The sequence below is a fragment of the Triturus cristatus genome, chromosome 8 (genome assembly GCF_964204655.1).
Source record: "Triturus cristatus chromosome 8, aTriCri1.1, whole genome shotgun sequence".
NCBI lineage: Eukaryota > Metazoa > Chordata > Amphibia > Caudata > Salamandridae > Triturus > Triturus cristatus.
Genome location: NC_140591.1, coordinates 453,828,544 through 453,855,386, shown reverse-complemented (window position 1 = coordinate 453,855,386; position 26,843 = coordinate 453,828,544). Strand labels below are relative to the sequence as shown.

General features: G+C 46.5%; 1 protein-coding gene across 2 annotated transcripts in view; it reads right to left on the bottom strand.

Annotated features, from left to right (window-relative positions):
• Window positions 1–26,843, bottom strand: part of LOC146802311 (E3 ubiquitin-protein ligase TRIM39-like) — a 139,409-nt gene that overhangs the window by 81,620 nt on the left and 30,946 nt on the right. For both annotated transcript variants that reach the window (XM_085621881.1, XM_085621882.1), the window contains exons 3-5: window positions 6,692–6,922; window positions 4,091–4,113; window positions 1,664–1,779 (exon numbers count right to left, since the gene is read on the bottom strand). In XM_085621881.1, coding sequence (XP_085478007.1) covers window positions 1,664–1,779; window positions 4,091–4,113; window positions 6,692–6,922 — 370 coding nt within the window. The remainder of the gene's footprint in view (window positions 1–1,663; window positions 1,780–4,090; window positions 4,114–6,691; window positions 6,923–26,843) is intronic.

The following is a 26,843-nucleotide window of genomic DNA, read 5'->3' as shown; positions in this document are numbered from 1 at the left end:
AGTAATTTTTCTGTCAGACCTGCATAGGGATCTCTTTGCCACGGTGAGATATGACCAAAGGGGAAACGATACCCAGCACATCCGTCTCACCAGAGGAGTCAGAAAGGGCTGTATTCCAGCTCCCTTGTTGTTTACTTTACATACAAATAATCTTGACTCCTCTTTGTGCACAGCCTGTAAAGATATCCCTCGAGCAGGGGGCCGGTCAATCCCTGCTCTTTTATATGCAGATGATGTGGTCTCATGAGAGCGTACAGCAGTTGGGCTCCAGAGTCTCCTAAATTCCTTTGCGGATTATATGAGATCTTTGGATCTAAGTGTTAATTTCTCCAAATCTCATACTATGACCATGGGCCTGAGACCAAAAAAGTAAAAAAGTATCTCTGAGAAGGAACTGAAATATCAAGGGTGACAACATTCTCCTACTTAGGGATACTGTTTGATGATAGGGGCTCATGCGTACCGCAAAAGAAAGCGAAAAGAAACGCTATGGTAAGATCAACAGTATTGGATCTTAGTTTTGCGTGAAGGCTAGGGGCCCAGCCAATCCAAGCCATGCTCAACATATACAGAGCTAAATGTATCGCCATCTCTAGGCTGAGGAATTACAAACAGTGGGAAACAAGTTTCTCAGAAATTTGCTCTTAGTCTCGCAATCCATACCCTCTTACATTATCCATCAAGAATTAGGTATAGACTTTGTTGCAGACCTGAGGGGACTGGCCCCGCTCCTGAGTTGGATAATGATCTGGACTAATCCAGATGGTGATGAGATCGCCCGGGATTGCTTATCCTTGGATAGAGCAAGTAGCATCCCCTGGATAGGTTATGTTAAGAATTTAACGCCCCAAACTTTTTGATTCTCCAAACAAACTTATGAAAGAGAACTTACCGTGGGTTAAATAACTTTTTCTGAATATGATGCAGACTGAAAGAGAGGCTAGAGAGTTAATGAAACCCGCGGTACGAGAACATCTTTCTTTGAAAACAGCTCCAACAATAGAACCATATTTAAATGTCATAACAAAGCCTTTTCACCGCTTCCTTTTAAACAGATTTAGATTCAACCTCCTGCACTATGAATTGGCTGTACCTCAGGGATGGAGAAAGGTGAAAGATTTGGGCCCTTGCTCGTGTGATCATTTCTCCACAAAAAGACATTTGCACTTTACCATGTTTTGTGACCACTTTCATTATATTCGCAGACGGTTTTTGGTACCTATTTTAAAGGATAAAAGTTTTATGCAGGTAAGGCCTGCGTTAGTGTATTTACAGATGTTGAACAATACATGGGAAAGTTTTAATACTGCTAGTGTTTTAGTTGCGGCGGTTAGGGAACGGAAAAGAAGGACCTCTTTGTTATGAAATATTTTAGCTCCTCTATAAATGCAATGAATTTTTTTTTTATTGGATGTCATTTGTGCATAAGAGTACTTTTTTAAAGAATTTTGCACATGCTTAACTTAAAAGATCAAAAGGGTGTTTTTTTTCCATGTTGAATTTTTATGGTGTATAAATTTATCGTAAATGAACTTTGTATTTGTTTTAATGTTGTTCCTACAAGATTTTTCTAGTGTGCTTTTATGGTTTTCAGTAACCTAATAAAGTGATTATGACTGACTGACGCAGATTTTTATAAATGCATGAAATTCACTTGATTTACCCATATAGTCCATCACCAGTTTCTTCAAGTCGACGCGCTGCTCCAGAAGCTGGTACATTCTGGCTTCTTGCTGAGAAGTGTCTGCCTCTGGTTTCTGAACATTAACATTTTCACACCTAAGAAGATAATCACTGATGGGTCTTTCATATTACAATAGAGTTAACATTTATTATTTGCATGAATAGAAAACGTTTAGTAAAGAGCATTTTTATTGCACTGTATTTTTCTAGCTAATCTTGCACAGAGTAATTTAAGCCCAAGTATTGACAGCATCTGGAAATCATTGTGAGGTGTTCATCAAAAGGGGAAATATATGGTATTCACACACAGCTGAGCAAACTGTGGGCCCCTTTTCCAGTCATGCTTTCATGTGGAAAAGTCACTGTGGTCTTTTCACCTTGCTCTGCACCAGTTTGTGCCAGACTTTTCACATGAGATGGATATGTATAAGGATTTTAAAGGCATCTGCACAGCTCAGTGCACAGTAAGTGCATCATTACGATGTCGGCTGGAGTTGCCTCCGACCGACACAGTCATGGTCTACGGACCAATCGACCATATGGTGTGGTCGCATACTCCCGTATCTCGATAGGTGCTTGTGCTGCGGCCGTAGCACAAGCTCCCATTGAGAAATGGGAGATTCAGTTAATCCCTGCACCGTGTGGCAGACACCTCAAGGTGCCTGCCATGTGGTGCAGGGATTAACAGGGGGGGACCATAGGTGTTCCCTCAGCCCCCAACCGGAGGCCACAGGGAGAAAGGGGTCCTGCTAGCCCTTAAACTCGCTTTCCGACAGGCTTTCCTTTTCAGAAAGCCCGGAATGGAAAGCCTGTCAGAAACCGAGCATCATAATCCCAACGGCAGAAATGCCGTCCATTGGGATTACGTGCTGGTCTCCGACTGGCCAACGGGCTCCTGGAGCCTGTCGGAAGCCAGCCAGAATGGCCGACCGGTTTCAGTTTCGACCGCACGCATTGTATTGTGGCGGTCGAAACTGATACCGTGATGAGGCTTGGAAAGCCTCTGACCGCAGCTCGGAATGCATACAACCGAGCCTCATCGTGATAAGGCCCTTAGTGTGAAATGTCCATTACAGTTATAGTACACTCTTTCTTCCCCGCTTCACCCACCTCAAAAGTACCATGTCATGGGGAATATCAGTGAAACTAATGGCTTTACGCAAGAGGATCAAAGAAAGGCACCATATTCATTCTTGTGCTCCTTGCATTCCTTGTTGAGATCCAGATTATCCAGGGCCTTGCCTTCCATTCCTAGCTGGTCACTTAAAACAGCTATTACGACTATTGGTTCTTGATTAGAGGACGTGACTTTTCTAGTGTGATACTAAATTATGGAGCTCCTTGCGTTTTAAAAGGTGATTATCTGACATTTAGAAAGATCATCATGTTTCTTCACATTGTTGTTGCAGGGGCTTATTTCGCACTTCTACATCACTGTTAGGAAACCCTTTGGGGGTAGCAGGTGCGCCCTGATTCAGATTGTTAGAAAATGTTACAAAAGACAAATGACATTTTGAAAAATGATCTTTCCATTTTAATTTAAGCAGTGAAGCTAAAGCCAGAATAATAAGATCTCTAAACTGAGTCCGAGCAGGCAAGCTAGAGGTAATGGGCATGATCCAATGGAAAGAGAATAAGGACATGGAGAGAGAGGGGAGATAAAAGTAAGCCTGAGGAAGGAGAGAGGAGGCAAAGAGGAATAAGAGCCAGGAAGTGGGAAGGCATAGAGAGAAGATGTAGGAAGTTAAAGGAAGCCAAGGTAGACACAGAAGAAACAAATATAGGACAGAGTGGGCAGCTAGAGGCAAATATAAAAAATAGATAACCCAACCGTAGGCAAAGAAGAGGCTAAAAGAGACTGTAGGAAGCAGAGAAGGGAGTAGGAGATAGAAAAAATAGTCAAAATCAGGAAAAGCCATGGAAGAGACAAAGTGATAGCGGTCCTAGGTATACACCTAAGGAAAGAAAGAGGAGACAAATACAAATAGACAAACTGGAGACAGCAGGGAAAGGACACACAGAAAAAAGGAAATAAGGCATAAGATAAAAAGAGGAAAGGGGAAACAAAGAGTGGTTACAGTTTTAAGCCAATGGATACAGAAATGGGGAGGATGGAGACAAAACCGCAATATAAAGTGTCAGCCAGATAATCCCTGCGCCCATTTAACATCTTTCACAGGCATTAAACATTCTTACACACACGTTCTTTGTACATCTTATGTCTTTAATCGTGTTTCACACTTTGACAAAATCTAACTGCATTAGTGGAACCCCCACCACCCTATCCGTATAGTAGCAGTGCACACCTTCTTTAGGTATGTACACTTCCATCATCAGGGATCATAGGCACTTGTTGACACAGCATACATAGTACATGAGATACCACAAAATCAGATGAAATTCATACCTTGTCAAGACGCTTTTTACATCCTGTTATGAAGAAAAATATAAGTAATGTATTAAAGTCCCATTCATGTTTTATTGGTTGTCATTTTTATTTAAATTTGATCTACCGCTGTGATTGCGAGTAAAGCAGTATTAATGTATATGCCAATTCAAAATCTCATATGGTCAAATGGAGGTTACTTATTTTATTTTTATACACAGTTATCGTCATTGGGTCACAATGTTGAGGCAAAACAAAAACTAAAGTGGGAGAGAAACAAAGCCCTATGCAACAAACAGACTGTATGTAAATGTAAATGTTGTAGACTTGTAAAGCGCACAGCTACCCCAGCAACGGGGTGTCCCGGCGCTGTAGACCGCTGGGGAACCCGTCCTGGCTATCCCTGTGAGATGGTCCCTTTCTGGGTATCTCCAAGGTGAAACCAGGCATCCCCGGCATCTGTGAGGGGCCGTTGTAGAGATGAGGCAAGTTTAATGCCCAGAGTTGCCGAGTGTGTTCCTGGTTAGAGTAGGTACTGAGGCGAGAATTATCGAATCTGTTTTGACCCTGGTCCACAACCCTGCCGCGTCGGGAATTGAACCCTGGTCCCTGGCCGATTCTCTGCTTACGGGTCTGCCGCCTCTAACTAGTGAGCCACACCTCTCCATTGTATGCATTGTGGGCCTCGTTTATGGGGAATTGGCATAGGGCAGCACCGCAAGTCTTCTTGTTGTGCTGCCCTATCCCAATGTGAAAAGTCTGGAATACACCGTATTTCTGAAGAATTGTGCATTTCTGTCCTTTCTCTCTGTGCGGGCGCACAATTTGCTGCCTAGTGCCAACGTAGACACCCTTGCATCCTGGTGCAAGGGTCCCTATGTTGCAGACAGGATTATTCTTGTGCAGAAGGGACACAAGAGGTGTTTCCTCTTTCTATGCCTGCTGCAGAATGCAGGACACATGGAAAGAGGAAAAAATGAGGAAAAATAAAAATATTTCTCCTCATTACGCCTGCTCTGAGGAGGCGTAAGGTTTTGGCACTGCCCCAGGTTCAAGTAATTGAGTAAATTTGTGGCAGCGTCAAAATTCATGGGTGCTGCGTGGGAAAACTCAACGCACCGCTCATGGAACGCCTCCTTGATGCAGAGTGAGGCAAGGCAGCAGTGTGCGCTGCTTTGTCATGCTCCATATCCATGAGGCCGTGCAAAGCCACGCTGGGTGACTTTGTGTCGCCGCATAGATATGATTGAGAGGCGCCACTGGAGCGTCAAAAAAAGTGATGCTCCTGCGGGGCAAACCTGAAATAAATTAGCCGCCAATATGCAAGTAATGTATGAAACGATCACAACTGAACACTTATGGCTCGGAGGGGAGTAAGAAGGGTAGTTGCCATGTAAATTAATAACAACAAAGCCACTAGCTATAGAAGATCCTCCCCTTAGTGCTTCCGGGAGTTGGAAAAGTTACTAAATAGAAAATTTCACTCTGAACCCTCATGCGCTAAAAATGATCTCTTTCGATCATCAGATACAAGAAACAAATCAGTAGGTCCAAATTCCATTACTTAATAAATGATGTGCATAGTGCAAACAAAAGGAGGAAGACAAAGCTCATTTTCATCTATATCTAAAACAGTACTTGTGGGGAGGAGAGGTCCCCGTCAGTGGTGAATGGAAGATGTGGTAGGTGGTCAAGCAAAGATCTTCTGGTTCGATGGCCAACAGCTATTGTTTTAGATATATACGAGAATTGCGCTGATCAAAAGAAAACAAAATGGCACCTGAACCATCCTTGTGTCCTGTCACAGAGCCTTTGCCTGTGCCTTTTGGTGCAGAATTAGTAGCACTGTTCCCTGCCTGATCACACTGCTATGCCTGCTCCTCACAGGCCATTGCTATGGCTGTACACAGGGACAGTGTGAGAAGAGTTCCATTGTCAAATTCCTGCCCATCAGATTAAGGTTCCCAACCCTTTCCATTAAAGGTGGAAATGGTGGTGCAGCATTGGAAATCAGGAGCGTGTTATTCGAAGCAGTTGCAAATGTGTCCATATCATTTTTGCCAGAACCTAAGTTACCTTCTTGGCCCCCCCAAACAAACCTTGTAGACATTGTCCCCATTTTGCTCCTGACAGCAGTCAGTTTAATCATCATGTGATCAATCTAATTTCGAAGACTATCCAGTGATGCTGTTGGTGTCATTTTTACTCTTAGAAAAGCTAAGCGTAGTCACCTTCAGCAGCTCGCTGTAGCCCAAGTGCCCTAAATATTTGTGAGATCTCGAGCGAAAGAATCCCCCATCGGCTATGAGTCTTTTAATCTTCTTGTAGACAAAGCCACATCACCTGAGGAGAACTGAACTCCCCTCATCTTCACCATCAATTGTGTTTCAGGGCACAGGCCTGTAGTTCCCCTCTATTGTTGGTACTATTGTCACCTTTGTCCCTAGGTCACTGGTGGGCAGTAGAGCGAAGGCAGTAGCGGGAGGGAAAAGCACATGCAAGACAGAAACTAAAGGCCATATTTATCAAAAAGTGATACAGAACAGCAAGTCAACTTGCTGCGCTGCGTTACAGGGAAAGGGCAGGTGTGCGTTGTAATTATCGCACCAAGCCATAACTCACCTGTATCAACTCCAGGTCCCGCTGCTGGATGGTCCCTTCTAGATCTGTAATGAGGTTTCTCAGGTAGGACATCTGTCCTTCCTGCTGAGTCACACTCCCCCTGATTCTCTTCAGTATTTCATTATGCTCCTTTTCTAGTCTGTTCAGATGGAGACGTTGTTCTTCTTTCAGGAACTTTTGCAGTTCCTCGAACACACCCACAATCTTCTGCCTTTGGCTCTTGAAGGTATCCTGGACAAGGTTTAAACATATAATGAAGGTTAGAAAAACTTAAATAGTGTATATGATCTTTGAGAAGACATAACCCACATAATATGTATGGTTCCACTAAACTTCCACAAGGTCATATCAAGGTCTGACCTCACTTGCCAGTGCCCTAAATCACAATGTACCTCTCAGTTTCAGATTATGTCACTGTTAGAAATGGAATTCCCGGTTGGCTGAGGTATGCACCCAGGCCAAGCAGGAACCACCCCTCTAGGCAGGGTAACCAGGTACACACTAAAAGATCACCTGTGCTCACCCTCTGGTGGCTTGGAGTAGAGCAGCCAGGCTTATCTAAAGAGGCATGTGTAAAGTATTTGAGCAACACACACACATACACAGTAACACAATGAATACACCACAAAAGACTCCAAACATGTTTAGAAAACTAGAAAATATCTATCTGTGAAAATAAGACCCAAACGCCAAAAATCCAATCAGTAGAAATCGAGATGTACATTTTTAAAGATCAAATGCAAAAACAGTACTTAAAAGGCAATAGCGGTCAAAAGGTTACGTGAGGTCACAAGGGACCTGTGAAATCAAAGTTCAGGCCGACCATAATGAAGGACAGGACAGGTACAGGACCCACGCAGGGCCCACTGAGAAAACACCTTGGATGGAGCAAAGCATTGACGCTGAGGACACGATGCGTTGATCTTTTCCTTGCAGTCGGGGTGCTGCATTGTCATCGAGCTTCCGTAAAGTGAAGGCAATGTGTCATCGTTGAGCCGCGCAGAGCACCGCTGTCGGGCTGTGCAGGCTGTGGAACTGCAGTTGTCAGAAAGCCTCTGCATTGGCATCAAAGGGCAATGCGTGGGTTCTGACCGGTGCAGCGGTGATGAGGTGTCGGTTTTGTATAAAATAGTTGCAGAACCCACTTCTGAGGCCCAGAACTTGGAGAGGGCACCTCAGGAAAGGTTTGGACTCACAGAACGCAGAGTCCAGCAGCACCAGCAGAATTGCAGGAAGTCTGTAGTCCCTCTGTGACTTCACAAAACAGGAGGCAATCCAGCAACCCCTTAGAGATCCCTCGGAGGGAAGGCAGAGTCAGGAAGCAGCAGCAGCAGGGCGACAAGCAGAAAAGCAGTCCTTCCAGAAAAGAGGTCTAGATGAGTCCTTTAAGCAGTACAGCAGTCCTTCTGCCAAAGATTCAATTCAAAATCCAGAAGTGTCTGATTTTAAGGGGTCAGAGACCCAGTACTTAAACAACAAAATGCCTTTGATGTAGGGTGTGACTTCAAAGCAGCTCTCTGAAGTGTACAAGGATGCCTTTCAAGCCAGTCTTGTCTGCCAGGCTGTCTGTGGGGGGTGAATCAGTCCTTTGTGTTTGGACAGGACACTACCTATTAAAGTGTAAGCATCAGCGTATTCCATTCCTCCCTGGCCAGTGAGACCGTCCTGTGTTTGTGGTTGTCTAAAGCGAATGCACAAAAGTGAGCTGTAGTGAAACATAAAATAGGCTGTTTGTCACTACCAGGACATGCAAAACCTAAAAGTACATGCCCTACATTTTACTTACATGGCACCCTGCCCTTAAGGTTACTTAGGGCCTAACTCAGAGGTGACTTCTATGCACTAAACGGGGAGTTTAAGGCCTGGCATTAAGGGGTGCTCCTCCAGGAGCAGTGTATAGTTTTCAACAGCAGCTCTCCCACTAAGCTGGGAGAGCGACAAAGCTTACTTTTCATGTTTTTTCTTCTCTTTTTATTTGAGGGGGGTAGTCCCATTTGGGTAACTGCCATGCCTGCATTCGTTGGGGCAGTCGAGGGAGACCACACCTTGCTACCCTGCTGGCTCCCATGTGGGCCGTAGCTTGGAGTGCGCCCATGGGATCCGTCAACATTCATCTCCCTGCCTGTTCTTGAGGGAAGGGTAAAGTCTTCTGCTGTGGCCGCCCCGTTCCGCCCAGACATGGACATGGAGAGCAGGGCAAGGCTACCGCCATTGGGAGGGCCGCAATGACACTCTCCCATCCTCCCTTTATCCGAGGAGTGGGAACCATGCATGCCCCCTTCCTGAGGAAATCATTAAATAAATCCTGCGCTGAGCCTCGGAGCCTTGACCCACCATGAGGGTAAGGTAAGGGATGGCGGCAGAGCCCCATGTGCTTCGTTGAAAACAAAGGGTCAAAGGTCACCAAACTTAAAAATACCATCACGTGGGCCCGTTGGGTCGATTTTTATGATCTTGGGCCCCTTTTACCTATGATGGCACGCTCTAGCCACCTGGGGCATTTGCAGCAGACCTCCTCACCTCCAAAGCAGTGTAATCCTCACAAAGAGCTGGCTTTCCTGGCTCCTTATGCCAGCCTTCCTCCTCTGTCTCTGGAATTAGAAGTGCAGGTCTTTCCTCCAACTGGTCCTCAGGAAGAGTTGGGGGACCAGCCTTACTGGCCCTTGGGGAGACCCACTGGTCCTGGGTGGTCAAATGAGGTGAGTCCTTAGTGAGCATAAGGGTTCTTACTTCCAGTTGTCCATGGTGGCCCCAGGATCCAACAGCAAAGCATAGAGAAATCACCAGGCAAGAGAGAGTCTCTCCCTTATGCAAAAGTTTGTAAATGGGAATGGAAGGCTCCATATATCAGGTACACCTGACCAATTCTAGGATGCCATGTCACCTCTCCACCCATGTACCATCCGTCTTGCACAGTTCAAAATAGCGTCACCCAAGAGTCACTAGTCATATCTCCTCTGGGGGCTTCAACTCTGCCCATCACTGACATCGCAGGCAGGGCCTTTCTTTCTAAATCTTCAAAGGGGAGACCCTTCCTGTATTGGCTGCAGAGGTTTGGGATCCATCCTTTGTTTAGTGAGCTTGGGGAGGGCTAGGGCAGGTCCATATCTGGTATAGCGTGACAGCAGTGTGACAGCTGATTGATTGATTGATGCAGATCATTCAGCTCCACCCCTTTCCTCCTCAGGAGCTGGATGAAGCACTGTTAATTGCACCCTTTGTGTGAGCAGGCATGTGTTCTTGGGCTGGAGAGAAATGAAATTACCTGGCACAGCAGGGTATTAGGGCTCTGATCCTGAGCTGAGACAGAGAAATATGACAATTCCCAGATGACCCATAAATGGTACAGATATCTAGTTGGAGCTTGCAGGATTAATTTTCCCGCACAGGTCACACCCCAATACGATACGTCACAGGTCTTTGTAGGCCAAAGGGAAGTGGAACTGCACTCTATGGAAGTTTTCGCCCTATGTGTATAGCAAAGTGTCACCACAGAAAAATAGTAAATCACAATGAATTTCCTTTTTAGTGTACACTAACAGTAGTATCCCACATGTAGCCGATATATGTGTGCTCAGGTGTGTATACACATGTTCACATGTAACCAGCCAAGTGCACATTACTCTTGTTCCATCACAGAGGCCTCATCTTAAAAGGTGGGTACTGGTGGTAAACATACTCAGTCCATTGGCCATGTGATTACCGTGGGTGAGACACGTAGTGAGACCCACCCACAGTAAAATGTCAACAACTGGGTGATCCAGAAAGCAACACAAAAGAATCAAGGTGTAGTGAACGGCGTAACCCAGGTGCAACAGTTTTCAATGCAGTGTATGGTTTTAGTACTGGATATACTGTTTCAGTACTGAATAACGGTTATCAATACGGATTGTTTTGTTTCAGTGATTAGTCAATGGTTTTTGATTCATGGACTCCTCTTTGTTGAGAGTATGGTTTTTATGATTTGTACATGGCCATAACTGTGAATGCATAGTTTGTGTGTTGAGGTTTCACAGAAAAAGCAGCCCAGATTTTTATGGATTTTGGAAAACCATTCAGGTGTACTGTGGCCCCAGCTTGTTGCAGCATTCCGAAACCAAAATAAAGCTTCAACCAAAAATGTAGAGCCCAGAAGAAGACTAGATCGGAAAGATGGATGGAATATGGTACTGAATCTAAAAAAGCATTTAAAAAATGAACTGACCAAAAAATTATGCTTTAGTCCCAAACATTGTGCAATGTAGGGACATGAGAGAATATCGGAAACTCTTAAAAATGGCTAACAGATGGTAATTTCTATTCTATAACACTAACTAAGTATTTTCTAAAATCAATAAGAGACAAAAAATTGAGAAGATTGAGCCCTTTCGAAGCCTCCATTACCTTTTTAGGTCTCGCCTTGCTATCGCGTAAGCGATCGCAAGGCGAGACTATTGTAAAGGGGCTTTTCAAAGTGCTCCCAAAAGCGGATTGCATGGGTAGCACGCGCACAATCACACGCATCGTGCCGCCATGCACTCCGCTTTTGGGAGCACTTTAAAGGGTCCGCTCCCCCGCCTGGAATGCGCTCCCCCGCCCCCAAGCGCGCGCGCCACGCTCCGCCGGCCTTGTTTGTTCTAGTTGTTAATGAGTTCAGAATTCGAGACACAGAGAGGGGCTGGCGTGGTGCTAGCAAAGCCTGACTCGGAGAAGGCATTCGTTGTAAATAGAAAACAAATTAGCTCAGAGATGATACTTTTAAAGACAGCAGTTGGTTTTAACTAATAATTTATGTTGATCAAATGTAGTAACAGCTGTTTCAAGACGTGCTAATTGCCATCGTACAAACGAGTTACTAAAAAATATTTTTCCCATATTGCATGTTGAAAAGGCTGCGTGGATGGTTCGCATCCGAGCCATTATTCCTTCCTTACATACGAGATCATTTGCTCATTTTTAAAACCAGCCTAGCTTCTAGCTGTTGGCAGCGATGCCAGAGTGCCAAGCTGCGCGCTGTTTCTGTCTCGCTTGTAAGATGTGACAGCTCTGCCTTTCGTGAGCTAAGCTCCTTTTCACCCTGTGCCCGCGAGGGCAAAGCGTATGTGTACCCCTTCGATGGGAGGGGTTAGATCCTGATTACAGCCCCCCCACCCCCTCCCAGTTCCGCATTTATGTAATCAGACAGATCTGCTTCCTTTTGCATTCACCGTTGCGAGGTCGCCATCTGTGGCGAGAGACAGATTTTGGAGAAGAGTTTTGGAAGAAGTGTCAGTAGACTAATTAGGTGGGCAAACATTTTATTCTGTGTCAACTATAGACGTGCGAATTTTACATCCCAGTCCGCGTGGTGTTAACTACGGTAAAGTAACGTATTTCTAAAGTAATTGTGCACTCTTCCTGGACTATCTAAATAAATAGCAAACCTGCCTCCCATCACATTTGTTTGCCCTGTGAGTTGCAACTCCTAGCTTTTGGTGTTTGCCACCTCACCTATTCCCGGTTCAAAAGATGTACCTACATTTACTTCTGGGCTTTTACTTACTACTTGGTGGGTCAACAGATCACTATGTTTTGATCTTTTTCTCCATACCTATGTGTATGAAGGGTCTTGACAGGGACCCTCTCATTGCCCTTGTCTACGTCATCATTAGTAATGCCATGATACCAAAGATTGTGAAGATTCCACCAAAAAACAACTCTTTGGAGTTCCCTGTCAACTCACCTCTCTCCCTACACAAATGTTTCTTAAGCGGTACGAGGTAGATGTGACCTGGTTTTCTCCCTTGGAAACGATTTAGGTGCTCAACAGATGGCAGTCTGCGAATGTGTTTAGAGTATGGGAAGGGCTTTTCAGCTTCTGCGCCTACGGCCCAACAATAAACACTCAGTGTATTCTTCTTGTCCACTCTTGGCATGATCACAGCACACCAGAGCAAGCCTCTTATGTGTGGTGGTTCTTTGCACCCTCTTTGACTTAATTAACCCTTCTGTTGACCAGATCCTCCTCTTTCCGTTGGAATGTATTTAGTAAGATTCAGACATGAGCACCTCCTTCTGTCCATTCCACTTAGTCATTACATAAAGGTAGTGTTTCCCTGAAATGAATGAGCGCCAGTTTATAACTTTATCTTTAGCTCAATTGACTGTAAGGATTCGCTTTCTCTTTTATTGTTTAGGACACGTTTGCACAAGATATGTCTTCACACCCACATGTCCAACACTGCTTGCAGTTCACCAGTCTTAAAGGGGTTTTCTTACATGAGGTCTTGATACTGGCCTTTCACCATGCCCACATTCTCCATTTGCATACAAGGCCTGTCATGGGGATAGCTGCTCCTGCTTCTTTTGCCGCTGCATTGATGTTTTCACAGAGTCAAAGTTCCTTGTAACATTTAAATCTGAGGGCCTACAACTCAAAGAATTGCATACACTCAACATCTAGAAACACCACACCCCCCCACTGGCACTTTTTGCAGAGTTCCAGTTTGATGAAATAATAGTGGTGCTAACATGTTACGACTTGTGTTGTACATCATAGCAAAATTCCTTGTAAAAATTGTCCTTCAAGAGAGGAGGACACATTTGCAATGAGTTTCATTTTTTTCACCTTACGCTTCATGTGTGATATTTCTCATCCTTTCGTTATCTTAATAGCCTTTTCTCTCAATTCCATTACGTATTTTCTACCTCGGATATCTGGGGAATGGGATTTGTGTACTCTGAGTGCATATTTTGGGAATAGTTCTCTGCTCCTAAAATTTACCAGTCTACCCAGTGTTTAAGAATGTTTTTCTTAGGGCAAGCATTTGTATCTGGAGAAGAATGGATGGCCAGATCAAGGTAGCCAGTTTCAGAAAGTATTGGGTGTGCTTTTACTGCAGTGCCTTTAGTTATGTAAAGTGGTCCTGTAGGAAAGCAACTCATGAAGGCAAACACCTGACCTTAAGAAAACCTTTCAGTCTGCCCTCCACTTACTCATCCAGGAAGCACTTTAGTTTGAGTTGTACTGGTATATAAGTGGTCTCAGTCACTCAGCCCGGTGTCCATGCAGTCAGAAAGACCCAACCCCCTGCTTTACAGTTTGTTATGACATTAGGTTCAAGTGCACATTCATACTGCTACTTAGCCAATACCAGATGGAGATTGGAGACTAGTGTTTCAGCTGTGGCAGGTTTGCCACAGAACCTCTACTTCATCAGACTTCGACAATTTCTCACTAGTTTGGGTAACTAGTGCAGTGCATGCTTTATAGCAGATTATTATATTAATGCACCGCCACCAGTCTCCCATGAAGTGTACTGGTTTGGTCTCATTTTGGATTTTGATTAGATTTCTATTATGCATTCCTTAATCCTCATTGCAGCTACATGTGATAAAGTAGTTGGAACATCAATGCACGTGGGCACCACAAGAGCACAAGGGGAAGGATTTCAGAGCTTTTCTAAACATATAGGGCCATATGTAGGAAGCCTAATACCGGTCGGTAATGGCCGATTTTCGGTAAATATACCGTTACCGACCGGTATTTAGGCTTTTGCTATGTAGGGGGATCATTTCATGATTCGGTAATTTACCGAATCGGTAAAATTACCGAATCGGTAATTTTACCGATTCGGTAAATACCGAATAATGAAATGAGATGTAGGGGGAGTGTGTGGGTGTTGTGTGGATTCGTTATTTACCACCAACTAAAAGTTGGTGGTAAATGACGAATAGGTGTGAAAAAGCATTTTTGTGCACTTTGCAGTGTGCAATGTGGCAGACATACATGCCCTTAGGGCATGTATGTGCGCCACATGTGCACACATGGACGAAACAGGGGTGCAACAGGGTGTCAATGTGACACCCTGCCACCCATGATGATGCCTCCCCCATTACCGAATCGGTATTTACCGATTCGGTAATGGCAACTGGCTTCCCATTCATTCCTATGGGCCTCCAGGCCCATAGGAATGAATAGGAAGCCAGTTGCCATTACCGAATCGGTAAATACCGATTCTAAAATACCGACACTTACCGATTCGGTATTTTTCTACCTACATTACATTTACCGATTCATAAATACCGAATCGGTAAAATTCGGTATTTAAGAATCGGTAAATGTAATTTACCTACATATGGCCCTTAATGAGTTGGCAATCCAATGCCAGCAAGAGTATGGAATAGCTGAGTTCTGAACAACAATTTGCTTATTTTGTATTTCTCTTACCCGACCACTTCTGCAATATCTGCAAAAGAAGGAACAGTTGGAAAGTGAAAATTAGCAGGATACACAGGTGTGCCTGGCCCCTCTGGACTGTTTTTGTCACTTGACACACAGGTTAGGTTGAGCCTGATCGAATGAAATATTTTATTTCAGCCTGAGCCTTAGTTATTCCGACACTGGATAGCCAGCCAGAGAGAGTGTTCTAGAATAACCTAGGAGGTTGGTTTCTCAGGCCAAAGACAAAATGGAATGCGTTATTCTTCATATAGCTGCTCTACAAACAGATTTTTTCCTAGTTCACCTCAAATGTTGGTCAGTCACGTGACTGAAACTTCATTTTTATAATGAACCATGATTTTAATCCTGACCAAAACCCATATTTATAAATATTTATAGTAAGTCCATCTTTCTGTCACCTTTATTTTCCAAAGCAGTGTTTGTTCTCAAGCTGAAGATAAAACTGTAGCCCTCCCACAACACATCCCAGATGTCACAACACAGGGAAACAAAAACAAAGAACATTTTATATTTTGGCATCCATTTAATTGCTGAACTGAAACAGGTTCTCGAAATTACTTATTTTCATATATAAAGTACAGACAAAAGTTCACAATCATCCGCATTCAGCCGTATGTAGTCTTTTCTTTTGCTTCTGATTTCGTTTATCATCCAGCTATGCATTCACATATTGCTCATTTTATGATATAGATTTTTTGACATTCTCCAACAGGTCTGTCTGTCAAAGACCTCCCTAGTAGAGTGTCTTCAAGAACATTGCTTTGACCATCTTGGCGTTTTATTAGTCCAATAAAAACAGTCAAAGTTTTCTTTAAATGAATTCTAATGTTGTGGGGGGGGGGGAATATTGGGAGTGCCCTAATTAGGTATTGTAGGCAAGGAATAAAAATAATTTTAATGCAGTTAATCCTGCAGATCAACTTTATCTTCAGCTTTTCAAACCTACAGCAATCTTCGAACAAGACCTTATCAACAGAAGGAAAATGTGTGAGGGAAGGAGGGGGATCATTCTCAGAAACTCAATACCAGATTTGCCCTCATGTAATTCTTGCTCTGAACAGTAAAATGTGGCTTTTTAGGTCTTGCCTACAAGACAGCACAGGCTGTTTGGTTGTGAATGAGACATTGGGAACTTGAAGTGGGCTTGCATCCTGCCCATTGCTTCCCATTGATTGGCTATATTGTCTCTCTCGTTTGCTTGCTTCTTATTCAATGGGTTGCCTTCCTCTTCTTGTGTTTCTCCCCTCCCTGGAGCACAGCCCCTTTACTGTCCTTTTGATTGCCTGGCTTGAATCCTTTCACTGCTTACATTTTGGGGAAACCCTTTTTTTCTTCGTTCAGCACTCCTGGAGAGTGCCTGTACGTTTTTGGGTCGGTCCCTAGTGTGCTGCTTCACCCCCTCAAATATGAGTCCCCTGCACAGTGTTGCTTGTTGCTCCCCACACCTCCTAACTCCAGCTTTAGCACACTAAGGCTCTTTTATGGCACAGGTTAATGGCCATTGGATGCATTCGCTGAGATGGCATCCGAAGCAGCAGGTGAACTTCGCATGACTCTTCTCCTGGAGGCCCATAAATCTGCTTCCTGGGCTACTGCAAAATACCAAAATGCTGAACAAGTGAAAAGTAAATTAGATCTTGGCGGACATTTTGCATTACATTCTGACATTTTCTTATTCTTTTGTACTTCTGTTTCCTGAGCTTAAAGTATTTGAAGCAGAAACCATGACATTTATAAAGGTTGAAAACTTGAATTCAGTGATAGCTTTGAGATACAATATAATATGTGCTTGCTTTCCTCCGGTACTTTGACATTTTTTCACTTTTACTTTTAAAACAATACTTTACTTACAAACATAAGAAAAGCCAACATCTCAGTACTCGCACGGGAAAGACAAAACCTATTAGCTTTGCCAGTGCTTGCATTTTTTGCTCTTTCTTTGAGGGAGATTATGGTGTCTATGCAGGAGCTCTGTAGCATATTAAAGTTTAGACATGGTAAGCCACCCTGTCCACAAAGTTGTGGTGATCCACCCTGTCCACAAAGTTGTGGTTATAAATGATTGACTACATTTCTGAATCTTAAGCTCAGAAGATTAGAAGTAAACATTTTAGTTTAATTCGGAGATAACAGAACCTGAATGCAGGATGAGGACATGAATGTCTCACAGGAAGCAGAACATTGTCAAATACCTGATAACTAGTCCGTGTTTAGCCACTGTCATTCTTGTTTTAACTCACACTCTTGTCACAAATAAAATGCCTTCATATACTTCAGTGGGGTCACCCTCTTTTCAAACCTAGATCACCATCCAAAAATTGTTCATTCTGTTTTCATTTTAATGGGATCACCCGTAAGAGATTCAGCTTAACACATATGTTGTCAGATAAAATGGCAAACTATACCTGTGTGTGGTAAGCCTATGTTCTCACTGACAGCACTGCGGGATAACACGTTTGTGAACTTTTCTGCTTCAAAAAGACATATAATGGAAATTAAGCTACGTTTAAGTGGAGTTTGTGCACCCGCGCGCTAGCACTTATTTGATAGTTAAAGTGCGTAATTCCTGTTTACCTTTGTGACTGAGTCATATACATATCAACCAGCACTGGCATATATGTGGAGTCCTTTTGGGCTGTTTGACACTTGGTAGCTTGAAGTGCCATTTTTTTGTGTTGTGGTGATTATTAAAAGCGCATTTAATTGTTTACATCCACCACCTAGCAAATTTTAGAGATTTCTTTGTTTTGGGTCAATAAATCTGAGTAGTTTACTTGGGATTGTTCTAATTAGTATGATTATTTGTATTAAGTTCTGGGTTTGAGACAGCTTTATTAATGATGTGGAGCACCCCAGCATGAAATGTAGGGAAGTTGGCTTACTCACTGGCAGTTGTGCGCAGGAGTGACAGCATTTTGCTTGATATGTACGCAGCCTCCTGGACATGAATGCACTTCTGTGCCAGAGCTCTTGGACCTGGTTTGCGGGCACTCCTTACATAAGCAAAACATTATCTGCATTACCAATTTTACATGCATTACCAAGGATAGGCCTATTTGCTTTGCCAGGGCCTGATTTATCTGTTATATTAAGCGTTTGATATAGCATAAGCCAAGTGCAAATGGACAGTGATGCACTTGCTGGGAGAACTTTTTGCTACTGCAGGAACATCTGAAGGACGAGGTGGCCGTATTTTAATAGTGATGTTTGGGGGTCAGGTGCTACCAGACTACAGAAATCAGGATTTGATGTAGATAGGGGAAATGGGGAAGCATGCAAGTGGGAATGTAAGAAAACATTATGCAGTTATTTAAACTTTACATTTACTCAGTCATGCATGTATATTTCCTTTTTTCTGGACGTGGAAATTCTTGTTAAACTAGACATACACTGTATTTGTTTTTTAGTGCAGCTGGGCTTAGAACCTAGACGGTGCTAAATTTGTAAAAGAATGAGTGGCAGTGTCCAAAGCAGCTCAGTGGCCCACGGCCGGTGCTATTACATGTCTGGGTGGCCTTGATTCCGCCTCTTGCCTTTTTAGGTCTCGTGCCTAGCGTTGCAGTGTGCAGCATTGCTAGTGCAGCGCAAGACATTTAGTAGGTGAAAAACGGGGTTTTGAAAGCTGACCACACGCTCGTGCGTGTGGTTTTGCTTTTGCCGGCAGCCATTGGTTTTAGCGTAAAAAAAAAAAGGTGCTCAATTAGGCAAAGGCAGGCGCATGTTCCGCCCATTCCCTGTCTAGCACGCGCAGCAGCGCGCATTCGCCTCGCTGCCGCGCTCCCTCGCCCCCGCTCCTCTGTGGTGCGTGTGCACCACTGGTTTCGTTTTCCGCCCCCGCTCAATGCTCGTCTCTGAAAGTTCAGACTGCAAACAAAGGCTTTATGGAGTGATAATGCGCTCCAAGGGGGGCTTGGGGGGGGTAGACGACCGCAGGGAGTTCCCCCCCCGGGCGGTTTGGGAGGGGGTGTGTGGGGGGGCGTGGCTGGCCTTGCGCCGGCCATTTTGCGTTTGGGCTACTTTTTGGTAGCCTAAATATAGCCCAAATATAGCCCAATTTATAAGGGAGTTTGGCGCCTTTTCCCAGCCACCATTTTGTTAGTGGTGACCTGGTGGCTGGGATTTAGCTGGGTGTTTTTTGTCCCGGTGAGTGAGAGGGGCCGCCAGCGTTTTAAAAAGGCGGCTCCAGCTTTTGTAATACAGCCACGGTTGCGGGCGACGGTGGTTGAGGTGGGAGGAGTGAGAGGGGAGGGTCGGGAGGTCTGGCGCGGTGAGGAGTGGTGGCGTCTGAGCCGGCTTCAGCGGTGCGATTGTATTCCTCCCCCGCGGCGAGAGGCAGGCGCGGGGGAGGGCGTGTGTCAAAGAGGCGTTTCGTTGCTTTGCCGGAGGCTCCTCTGCGCGTTAAAAAGGAGGCGGGAGGTGTCACGATGCAGGGTGCCAGTGGAGCGTGTTATTGACGGCAGTTTTGTGGAGCGGGGGGAAGTTTCCCCTCGCGCGTTTGTTTTTAGTGAGGCAGGTGGCAGGACCGGCCGCGTGGGGGGTGTAAGACGCCAGCTGTCCAGTATTGGTTTGGTGCAGGGGATTTTATCAGGGCACTTGGGAGAGGAGCAGGATTTTGGGGTTTTAGGCATGGCTGACAGAGCTGGTGAGGAGGGGGTGGTGGGCTGTGAGAGTCCTTTATTGTTTTCTTCCCCTCTATCTATGAGGGGAGGGTTGGGGCCTGTGGGAGCGAGCTCTTTGGGCGGGGGGGAGTGGGCTCAGGTAGGGGGGTTGGGTTCTCAGCAGGTTTTACTCTCTTCCAGGGAACTCGGGGGTTCTAAGGTTTCGGTGTCTTTGGGTGGGGAGGGGTTTGCATTCTACGGTATTTGGGGAGGGTCGGGCAGGGGCAGGTGGGGGCGGTAGTGGGGATGAGGGTTTGGTTTTGGCGAGTTGGAGCCGGCTGGGGGGGACAGGGCTTGGGAAGGTGGGACATATTTTCCTTTTTGGTCTGTAGGTGTTCGGGGCCTTGGCGGGGAGGTGGCATTGGGCTTTTCTCACGTTCAGGGGCGCGGCGAGGGTTTGGATATAGGGGTGCGGGCAGGGGTTGGTGTTAGAGGTCAGGATCGCGTTGGGGTAGGAGGCTCGCGGGTTCGTGGGGTTCCGAAGGACATGGGCTCTGCGTCGGCGGTGGTTCGGGCGATGTTTAGTTTGGAGTGGGGATGAGGAAGGTGGGGCTTCGCCGTGTTTGGGCGGTGTGTTTTACGCAGGGGGTTCTGGAAGTTGGCAGAATAGGGAGGTTTTTTCCGAGTGGTCGTAGGGCAAGTGGTTTGGTTAGCTCGCAGGGCCCCAGCACACCAGTCCACTATTTTCTTTACAGGACAAAAAGCGTAGCAGCGCAGCAGACTCGGTAGGGCGAGGTGCGGCCCATTTGCGCCGAGGAGAAGGGAGGGTGAGGCCTGGCGCGGCACATCCGTACCAGCGGTGGATCCCGTCGCGGCTAGCGCACGAAGGTCCGGCGCGACCTCGCTGGCCCCAACGTCACTACAGTCAAGGTGGACAGCTTTTTGAGATATAATGGTTTGTGATGCCAGTCATCGGAGGGGGGAGGACCGGCGTGTACAGTCGGCTCCCCCGTAAAGTGGTCATACAGGTCATGTGGGGTCTGGTAAGGCCCGCACGGTGGATCCCGTCGCGGCTAGCGCACGAAGGTCCGGCGCGACCTCGCTGGCCCCAACGTCACGACAGTCAAAGTGGACAGCTTTTTGAGATATAATGGTTTGTGATGCCAGTCATCGGAGGGGGGAGGACCGGCGTGTACAGTCGGCTCCCCCGCAAAGTGGTCATACGGGTCATGTGGGGTCTGGTAAGGCCCGCACGGTGGATTTTGATGAGGTGTTGCAGGTGGAAGAGCCACTCTTGCTTGATGATGATGAGGATACCCCTGTGGAAGGGGAAGTGCGGGATTATGAGGAGGGGGGGCCCTCTCATGTTTCTTGTAGTTTGTTTGCAGGATTCCAAGGGAGCGGAACCCCTAAAGCAGCCGGTGGTGGTGACAGGCAAAGGAAGGCGCGGCCCATCGGCGAGGGCTCTTCCTGGAAGGGAATCTTATGAGAGACCGGCGCGGAGATCGGAGTCGGTCCGAGCGTCCTCTTTAGAGCCAGGTGAGAGCGTATTAACACGGGCCAAACCTATTATGGTGTCTGTGGGGTCGGGGGGGGGAGTGGGGGCGGGACGGAAGGGGGATTATATAAGGGTAGGTACGTAAGGGACACGGGAGTAGGCACAGAGGATGGGGGAGTGGTTTTGGGACGCTAAAGTGGAGAGTGGGTCTAACACAGTGGCTGTGGGTGGCAAGGAGCCGTTGGTAAGTAAAGAATTGACAATTAAAAAAGCTCCTTTATATGGGGGTGACTAAGCCCTTAGGCGCACACCTAAGGCTCGCAACAAAGGAGCGCATATGGTAAGGGGAATATGTTGAGATTTTGAAGCGTCTGCACAGGGAGGTGAGATTTAAGAGGGCCCTAAAGAGGAGGAATATGAATTGGCCGAGCGCCCTAAAGTACCGTTGGCAATTGAGAATTGGACAGCGGCAATTTTATTTTCTGCCAGTGTTTACTGCGAGAAGTTCCCTGGGCGCTGCGTGGCTATATTTAAGTATATGGATGTTATATGGAAGGCCCAAATTACAGGTAGTGTCTTGCATGGGCACAGTATGCCGGAGAGTTCAGGGCTCAGATGGCTTGGGACTCAGAGGCAAAATGGGGTGAGTTGGATAAGGATTTGTGGCAACATACCATGGGGGCGGCGCCAGGGGGTAAGACCTTCTTTACAGCTAGTGGGCTACCTCTAGTTTATCGGCCCTTTCAGGGAAAGCCCACCCAGGGTGGGGGGGGAGGCTCAGCCGCGTCACAAACTGGATTTGGGGCAATTTGGGATTTTTATAAGGGTTTATGCACACAGGAGTTTTGCAAATACCGACACGAGTGCTCTAGGGCACGAAAGATATCCTCTCGTTAACTGTTGGGGCATCAGACCGTCCGGCGGACAGCAAGGGCAGCAGTTACGGGAATGTGGAGGCAAGACAGACGCTTTGGATGTTCTCGGTGGGGGTTTTCATTTGGGGTACCACGGGCCTCCGCTCTGGAAGTTGGCGGATAATTTGAAATCTGCATCAGAGCATAAATTGGTTGTGCGTGAGAAATCGAATAAGGAAGTGCGGGAGGGGAGGATGGCAGGCCCCCTTTTGATGTGTGGCCAGTTCGCAATTTAATCTTTTCACATATTGGTGTGGTGCCTAAAAAGGAGGAAGGGCATTTTCGGCTGATACATTTGTCATGGCCTGAAGGGTCATCAGTCAACGATTTTATTGATGACGGTGCTGCATCGGTGTCATATTCCTTAGTTGATGTACCCATGTCACTTGTAGTGACCGCGGGCGCAGCTGCAGGCATGGCAAAAGTGTGATATCAAGTCGGCTTTTAAGCTGCTCCCGGTTCATCTGGATGATGGGCATTTGCTGGGGATGCATTTTGAAGGCAAATGGTATGTGGACAAGGCTTTACCAATGGGCACTACTTGGATGATTTCTTTTTGTGGGTTTCCCGGGCTCCTCGGAGTGCCAGCATGCGCTGGACACTTTTCATGAGCTTATGGAAGAGCCTGGGGTGCCGCTAGCACCGGAAAAGACAAGAGGGCTCGATACTGTTATATCCTTTTTTGGGTATTGAGCTTGACTCAGTGGCAATGCAGGCCAGTCTGCCTGAGGATGGAAAATGCAGAATGTTGGTTTTATTGGTCGGGATGTTATCTAAGCGGAAAGTGACAGTGCAAGACATTCAAGTGTGGTTAGGTCATCTGAATTTTGCCTGTAGGGTGGTCGGGGCAGGTAGGATGTTCTGCAGGCTCCTGGGCCGGGCTTTGGTGGGTCAGCATTTGCCTCACCATCACGTGCGTTTGTCAGCAGGGGTGAAGTAGGACCTGCGCAGGTGGTCTGTTTTCTTGCACTCCCTTAACGGAGTATCACTGGCTAGGGACGAGGGTGTACGGTGGGATGTGCAAAAGTTTTCGGATGCGGCAGGCAGGTTTGGTTTTGGTATTTATTGGCTAGGGCGGTGGTGTGCAGAGAAGCGGCCGCAGAATTGGAAGAATGGAGGGCGGAGCATTACTTTTTTGGAGCTTTTTCCGCTCTTGGTGGCATTGACCATTTGGGGGCACAGAGCTGGAGCACGAGAAGGTGCTTTTCCGTGTAGACAATATGGCAGTGGTGCATATAGTCAACAGGCAGTCAGCAAGGGATGAGCAGATTTTGAAATTGCTGAGAGTGTTTGTGCTGGGCCGTTTGTGCTACGACATTTCTTACGGGGCTTTGCACGTACCAGGTGTGGACAATGACAGTGTGGATACTTTGTCGCGTTTACAGTGGGGGAAATTCCATGGGCTGGCCGAGGGGGCGGACAAGTCACCGACCACGACGCAGGAGCACCTTTGGCATGTCAGCAACGCAGGGTATTTCAACTGGTGGTAGGTTCTCTGTCTGTTTCCACTCGTGTTGGTTATTCTTTGGCGTGGAGGGAATTTTTGGCGTCGGGAGCTTATAAGAGGGGTGATTTTTGGTGCAGTTCAGAAGATGTTGTGCAGTTTATCTTGGACCTCATTTAGAGAGGTTGGTCTAGATTTACTATTGCTGGGAAGTTGGCGGGTATTTCCTTTATGGGTAAGTTGTTTTGGGGATATTCCTTTTCTGCTGGGGAATTAGGAAGGAAGATGCTTGAGGGCGGGGCTAGGGAGCGGGGAGGGGCTCGTATGTCTCGTTCACCTAGTTCTTGGCAGACGTTAACATGTTGTTGGAAGTTTTGCCTGTAGTCTGCAGGGATGATTTTGAGGCATCGTGTTTGCTACCTTTATGGTTTTCATGTTTTTGGGCCTTTCCGGGTTTTAGAGCTCCTCGGGACCCAAGTAAAGCGGGGCTTTGTTGGCAGGAGGTGTTCTTTATGGACACAGGTTTGAACTTTTGGTTGTCCGGTGCGAAAACGGATCAGTGGGGTGTTGGTAAGGGGGTGTGGTTAGAGGCAGGAACCCCCAGTTGTACTTGTCCGCTGCGTTTGGCAAAGCAATGGAAGTTCCTAGCGGTGGGGGGGGATGGGAGGGATCGGGTTTTCAAGCATATGAATGGCTCGTGTCACGGATTATCAGCTGCGTATGGTTTTTCGCAAAGGATTGCTGAGGATTGGTTTGGATGGGGCTCGGTTTGGGTTTCATTCTTTTAGGATCAGGGCGGCATCTGCAGCGCATATCCGGGGTGGGTCCCAGGGTGACGCCATGCGGCTAGGGCGTTGGTCATCAGACTGTTTCCATAAATATGTGAGAGCTAAGGCAGCGGAAGAGCATGCGTCAACCCCCTTTTTTGTGAGTCTCATTCTTGTTTCTCTTTTCAGGTTCTGTGGCTGGGCCCCACGCGAGGGAATTGACGGTGTGGACAGTGGGGCATTCCTTCATCAAATGGGCACATGTACAAGCGTGCAAAAGTTATTTTGGGGGAATGTTGGGATTTAATGAGCGCCTTTTTCAGGATGATGGGGAAAGGTAAAGGGGGAATGCTTTGGAGGGAGTTTATCCCGTGTTTGAACAATGCCATGGTGAGAGGTCAATGTTCGGATATTCTGTGGATACACTAGGGCGAGAATGATATTTGTGGCGTTAAGGGGTGGTCTTGTTGCGGGCAATGCAGAGGGATTTGGTTCTGCTGTAGGAGCATTGGTCGGGTTGTCTTGTACTTTGGACGGAATTGGTCCCGCGGAGGGTTTGGAGTGGGGCGTTGAACCCCGGAGCCATTGACAGGTCTCGGAAGAAGTTGTAGGCAGAGATTTCCAGATTTTGCCGCAATCTGGGTGGTGGGAGAGTGACTCACAGGGATATTCGTTTTCAGGCGGTGGAGTTTTTTGGGGGTGATGGTGTACATTTGTCTAGGTTGGGCATGGTCCTTTATTTGCTTGCAATTAGGGAGGTTCTGTCTTGGTGCGTGCAGGTGCAGAGTCATGGTTTTAGGGGTCTAAAAGTTTTCTTTGTTGGGGGGCAGAAAGATGGGGTGGTTAGGGGATATACCACCCCGTCTTTCTGGGTGGCGGGGGTTATGCGAATTTTGACATTTTTGCCGGAGGTTGGTTGATTTATTTGTTGAGTTGGGTTATCGGCAGGGAAAGGATAGGTTGGGTAAGTTTAGCTCGGTTCCACAGTTTGGTTGATCGATAGCTGTAAAGGGGCAGGCAGGGGAGTTTGGTTATCGGAAGGTTTGGATTTAGAGATTGTTGATGGGTTATACAGGAATGTAATGTTGATATTGATGTAATGTACGGGCGGGGGCGGGTTTGAAGAAAATTTAGGGGAGGGGTGTGGGGTTAGGTATATGTTGTATTTAGTGAGGTTTAGTTTTGGAAGGCGTTTGCCAAGGTTTTAAAATTGTAATGTGCACCTGTTCCAATAAAGCGGCCTTTTTCACACAAAGCCGGTTGTCAGTGGCCTGCTTCCCCCCCCACCCCTCCCTCCCAAGCCTTAATTAGACGAGCACGGTGATCTTATACGAGGCGAAGGACGTCGTCCTCTCAAAACAACAGGTAAGCGCGAGCACATGTAAAAGTTTCATAACGTTGATTGAGTGCGCTGATTGCGGAGCGCTGGCTGGGTGCAGAGGGATGATTATAACAAGGCAAGGCTGGAAGGCAGGGCGAGCGGAACGTAATTTCTATGAACCATAAAAAGAGTGCTGTGCAGTGCTGTACAAGTGCATCCATCTACATCACACGACCACATACACACCTCTCGAGGGCCCCCTTCCTACAGGAATAGTCACGTCGCGTGCATGCTGTTGCAAGCTGGCTTTTCAGCCAGGAACTTTGAATCAACTTCTCTTGAAAAATGTGCCAATGATTGGCCGAATCACCAATGGGAGCGGATGAAATGTTAGCAGTTCAATACGTAAGCAAAACTGCCCCGAAGGTGTGGCTGTAATTGGTGCAACAGGTGTCGGGCGAGCTGTGCACAGGCGCACTTAAAATCAGTGATTACGACCTTTTATTACACAATCAGGGGACGAGGGGTGGGCAGGGGAGATCTTTTTGAAGTTGTCATGAAGTGCCCTGGCATCCTCGATACAGCGCTGGCTGACACTTGCATCTGTAGCAAAGGTGACACTTTAAGCCTGTCCTGGACTTTTAGCCAGCAACATATTACATTCTGACTTCTAATCTCACTTTTCCTGTACTAGGTCAGGCCGTACGTTTCCAAAAATGCACAAGGCCTGTGGCCAACATAACAGGATTGGCTGAAGGTGTCGCACGTAGCAACCACAGATTTCCTCAGATTTCAAGTTCAGCATTCTGCAGATCTAAACTTGCCATCACTTAGGCTGTGAGAAATGGAAATCTGCTCCCAAACGGCCACATTGGTACGTTTTGGAAACTTTCTTGGGAGGTGTGACCACGTGAAACAAATATTTTACCCTTTGACAACATGATGAGGCCTATGCGGGTGGTTGGTTCCACTCTGTAACTTGTGATTTTTATTCTACCCACTCCTGTGTGGTTTGTCTAGGGAGGGGGATGCGCCGATCCTGATAACCCATATACTGTGGAGAGAGATATAAGTAATAAAATGTGTGTAGTGATCTTCTGGGGAGAGGCACCGTCCCAAACAACCTATGTACTGCAGAGAGTCCTATTCGCACAGGAGTGGTATGCCAGCACACTCACTCCCCAAGGCCCATCCCCAGCTCCACCTGTCCAGCTGAGGACAGCTGTTTGACTAGGATTGGCTTCCCTAAGGATGTGAACTGCAGATCACAGAACCTTAGATCAAAGTTCAGTCTAACTACTGCATACTGCGACCAATGGCAGTTCCTGTGGGAGCGATGGTGACGGGAGCCCAAACCTACGCCAAAGAGACTTGTATCTCACTTATTAGACACTGCTTACCTGGCCT